The 4,263-nt window shown below is 39.4% G+C and overlaps 1 protein-coding gene across 1 annotated transcript; it reads left to right on the top strand.

Moving 5' to 3' along the window:
- The first annotated feature begins 417 nt into the window (after positions 1–417).
- LOC101291177 lies at positions 418–3,967 on the top strand. Its single transcript, XM_004288215.1, has 3 exons — positions 418–1,286; positions 1,372–1,517; positions 3,156–3,967. The coding sequence occupies exons 1-3, from the start codon at positions 1,034–1,036 to the stop codon at positions 3,294–3,296; spliced, it is 540 nt and encodes a 179-aa protein (XP_004288263.1). The 5' UTR covers positions 418–1,033; the 3' UTR covers positions 3,297–3,967.
- Positions 3,968–4,263: the final 296 nt, after the last annotated feature.

Genomic DNA, 4,263 nt, shown 5'->3' with positions numbered 1-4,263 from the left:
AAGAGAAATCAGTTACAATCTCACTAATCATCCCCTGGTATGGTATTAAGTTGAATTCAATGGAAACATAATAGGCATGTTGCTATGCTTCTATGGGAAATGGATAACAAAATGAACGTTGAAAAATTCATAAGTTGGGAATCAGTCTACATTCCACGACCAAATGAGGAAAGTGTTCATTTGGGTAAAGATGAAACTGAATATATATTGTGGTTTAGGATGAAATAAGTACAAGTTTACGTTTGATGCATATAATACCACATAATTTTTTTCATATACGGTAATGTATTTACTTTCATTATATTAGGACATTAAATTCTAGAATAATTCATCACATTTTCTCTTGTAACGTACTAATCTGTTTGTTTGGTTAAATAATTCATACATTTTCCATAAATCACGAGGCAGATTGAAGATATGGATTCTGATGAGAGCACCGCAGCCATCCCCGTAGGGTCCTTCTCCTCTCTTCCGCAGACGCAACCATCCTGCTTTTGCAGATCTCACACGTCTGCAAAAAAAAAAGGTCACACTCCATTATAATTCGCTTCTCTCACTTCAGTTCGTATACGACATCACCTTATACGCAATCCCTCTATATATAACTCCCCACCTTCCCCATCCCCCTCTTCATTTCTTCTTCCGTCTCTACCTTCTTCTCAGTTCTCACTTCTCACACGTCTGTATCACTCACTTTGGTTTCTGGGTCCGTCGCCATTGGACGGGCTAGGTCTGGTTCAGTTTGTCACATCCTTCTGCTCTCCTCCGATTCTTGACGTGCGTCGGTGAACGTGAAAACCTTCCCTAATACCAGGGACCGCTCTCCCATCCAAAACCCTATTCACCACGTCACCTCTGACTCTCTGAGATCACTCCAAACCCCCAACTCTCATAAATATAGCCATAAACCCCAACGAGAACACCCCAACGAGAACGGTTCCATATCCGTTTGGCTAGCTAGCTAGCTTGTATTGACCCAAAAAAGAAAAACCTAGCTAGCTTGGGATCTCCGACGAGTCGTGTTTGTGGCGAGATGGGCAACTGTCAGGCGGCTGAGGCGGCCACGGTGGTTATACACCACCCGGCAAACAACAAGGTCGAGAGGATTTACTGGTCGGTGAGCGCTCATGAGATCATGACGTCGAATCCGGGGAACTACGTGGCGCTTGTGGTGACGTCGCCGACGTTAAAGGCCGAGAATGGCGCGCCGGTTAAGCATCTCAAGCTTCTGAGGCCGGACGACACTTTGCATATCGGACAGGTTTACCGGCTCATCAGTTTCGAAGGTAAAATATTTGGATCATCGGTTTTCCCATTTTTACGACGGAGTTTTTGGTGTTTAACGAATGTTATTTTTTGTGGGATGTGCAGATGTGTTGAAGGAGTTTGCTGCTAAGAAGTCTGTGAAGCTGGGGAAGTTGCTGAGGGATAGAGGTGCACTTGGCCTTGAACTGAAAAAGAAAGACTCCGATGGTCCGAATCCGAATTCGAAATCCGACGACCGCAGTTCTACCAAGGTAATATCACGATCACACAACCCTTATTCCAATCATGATACTAATTTGTTCACCTAGTTAGTAAAACAAAACATTAGTGTACTACACTCCTTAAAGCTTTTGTTAATCAAAGGATTTAGTAGCTTAGATGAAAAGTTTTACGTCATTGACGTACATAACAGTGTGTGTTGCTTCTTGTATGATCATTATCATACAACTTTTTTTTTTGAAATCCAATCATTATCATACAACTTAAACCAATGCATTTGCATTAATCACTGTAAATATGACGGTCATCTAGCTCCATTGATCATTGTATATGTTGTGGGGTAGTTTTGTCCTTCTAATGGATGTGATTGTAGTTTTGTACTTTGTAAGACTTTGGTTTGTGTTCTTTGGTAGTGGGGGACTGGCAGGTATGCATGCATTCATCTATATTGGTGTCATTTCATTTCCTAAGGGCATAGGAGGAGCTATAGACCATAGAGATAAGAGGAGACAGGGTATCTTATTTTGATTTGTCCCTTCAACTGATTGAAGCCTCTTGAAGACAAATATATTCCCATATTCCCATAATCATAAAGTTCATTTGGATTATTGAGAATTTAAGACAAAATGTAAATGAGATGTTCCATAAAGTAAGAAGGGGGGAAAATATGTATATGCAGAGGTAAGAGATGGGTTGTTTTTTCTCCGGAGTGCTGGTGAATTGAATAACTTATCTGTCAGTGATTTCGAAGAATCAGAACTTTACTTTAACCCACAAATCTCGAGGAATCTGGGTTCTTTATGTTTACACGTTTGTTTTCTGTCAGCAACTTTGTTGGGTTAAAAACTCTGTAAGAATCTTAACACTAGTCAGAAATTTCCAGTATGAAAAACTGTAGGGCTTTTGGCATTTTGTTTTGTAGCTTCACAGCATTGGCTTCTAGAGTTCAAGCTTATGTGAGCTTTTGCAAACTAAATTGTTTAAGGAATTGGAGGCAATATATATAAGCCTACAGACCCTTGTTATGAAAAGTAAATTTTCTTGTTATATTTTGGGAGATCATGGATGAGAAAAGTTATTCCTTATTCAATATGGATGATGACTAATTAACCATGTAGGCGATAAAATGTTGGTGCATTACTCAGTAAGAACTTGATTTTGAAATCTCAGCTTTAGAGATAAATGTTTTAACTACTTCAGCATTAGAGATCTATAATAAGTGAGTCATTATCATAAGGGTACTTTAGTGATGAATTGAAGCCTTCCATGTCGATCTGCTTATGATATACCCTCTGGTGGACTTAGAGTTCACTTTGCTTTTACCAATATTATCATGAACTCCTAATCCTATGATATAAGTATGCTAATCTTAAAAGACATGTAATATCTGAGCTAGACTTGTCTGGTAATCGGCTTGGTTAGGTTATAGTGCTTTCATACATTAAGCTAGCTTGCTTAAATCCATATACAAAAGTAAAATGAGAGATAGAAAGATAACAAAGACCTCTACTTACCCTATTGATGGCTTTCCCATTTTGAATATTGATTAAGCATGCATGAATTGTCATTGTCTCATGGTGAGTGCGTGCGTGTAAAGTTTCATATACAAGCATGCTCACCACCATAAATTTCCTTTTATCTTAGATTTTGTTATCTTTTCTTGGTTGCAGATGGAGCATGAGGCTCACCGTGTCGGAAGCAGCAGTAGTGGTGGTGGCGGTGGTGGCAGCAGCAGAGGTGTGGCGAGGAGTCATGGTGGTGGGGGGCAGTGGAGGCCAGCTTTGCAGAGCATTGCAGAGCTTGGTACTTGAACATATGGTGCACTAGCACTCAGCTCACCATTCCCACCACTCACCCCGAAGCTCAGTCTCAGAGATCCCTAGCTTTCTGTCATTCTCTCGCGAATAAAAACAAGCAGCTAGCATGCAGCTCCGAATTCCCCTCGCACTCTTCTCCAGACGTTTCGTATTCTCTTTTTCTTTCTTTCTTGGATTGGTGCATGTTATTAGTTGGACCTCGGTAGCTATGGTGATTGGTTTCAGAGTTAGGTATATAAATCACTGAACTTGGAGACGTATGTAACTTCTCACCCTCTTCTTAATTTTATCAATTGTGATCAGCTGCAACCTTGCTATCTTTTTTTTCTTTGAGAGAAAAAGGAAAAGAGAACAACCTAGCTATCTATAGATTGCCCAAGTGATGCACTCTGTTAATGAACTTATTTGAACTTTGCAGAATTTTTTATTTTTCAACAAACATGTGGTGCTTCATGTAACTGGATTTGATAGCACTCATTTTCAAGGAAAACAGCCGAGTCCGATTCTAGAATTCTACAAACTCAGAACAAGCAATATTATTGTTTGTTTGAGTCAACAGAATCCAAAACTGAATGCTTCAACGCTTTCAAGACTTCCAAAGGCCATGTGTTGGGGCTTTATTGAAAGTAGATCCTGAATTGAACCCAAGAACTTCACCAGCTTTGTATTTATGCCTGGACACGAGAGAACAAAACACATTGTCTACAAAAAGAGCTTCATACCGAGCTAGCTTCATATTCGCAAGTTATCACATCAATTTGGAAGAGGAAGTTATGCTAACAAGATCTTTTCATTGATTAGTTACACTAAGAAGATCATTTCATTTGCAATCATCATTGAAAAGATGGATCATATTAAGTTCATCTGACTTGCAATGGTTAACATCAAAGATGTTTTTTCACTTCATAAAGTCATCAAAGATGTTTTTTCACTTCATAAAGTCATCAAAGCAACAATTGAC

This window comes from Fragaria vesca, linkage group LG1, assembly GCF_000184155.1.
Source record: "Fragaria vesca subsp. vesca linkage group LG1, FraVesHawaii_1.0, whole genome shotgun sequence".
NCBI classification, from domain to species: domain Eukaryota; kingdom Viridiplantae; phylum Streptophyta; class Magnoliopsida; order Rosales; family Rosaceae; genus Fragaria; species Fragaria vesca.
This window is presented reverse-complemented; position numbering and strand designations above follow the sequence as displayed.

What these genes read in the sequence shown, in the direction of transcription:
- LOC101291177 (XM_004288215.1), top strand. Translation starts at nt 1,034, where the DNA reads ATGGGCAACTGTCAGGCGGCTGAGGCGGCCACGGTGGTTATACACCAC. An exon ending in CCGGCTCATCAGTTTCGAAG is followed by an intron (nt 1,287 to 1,371) that starts GTAAAATATTTG and finishes TGGGATGTGCAG; the next exon opens with ATGTGTTGAAGGAGTTTGCT. An exon ending in ACGACCGCAGTTCTACCAAG is followed by an intron (nt 1,518 to 3,155) that starts GTAATATCACGA and finishes TCTTGGTTGCAG; the next exon opens with ATGGAGCATGAGGCTCACCG.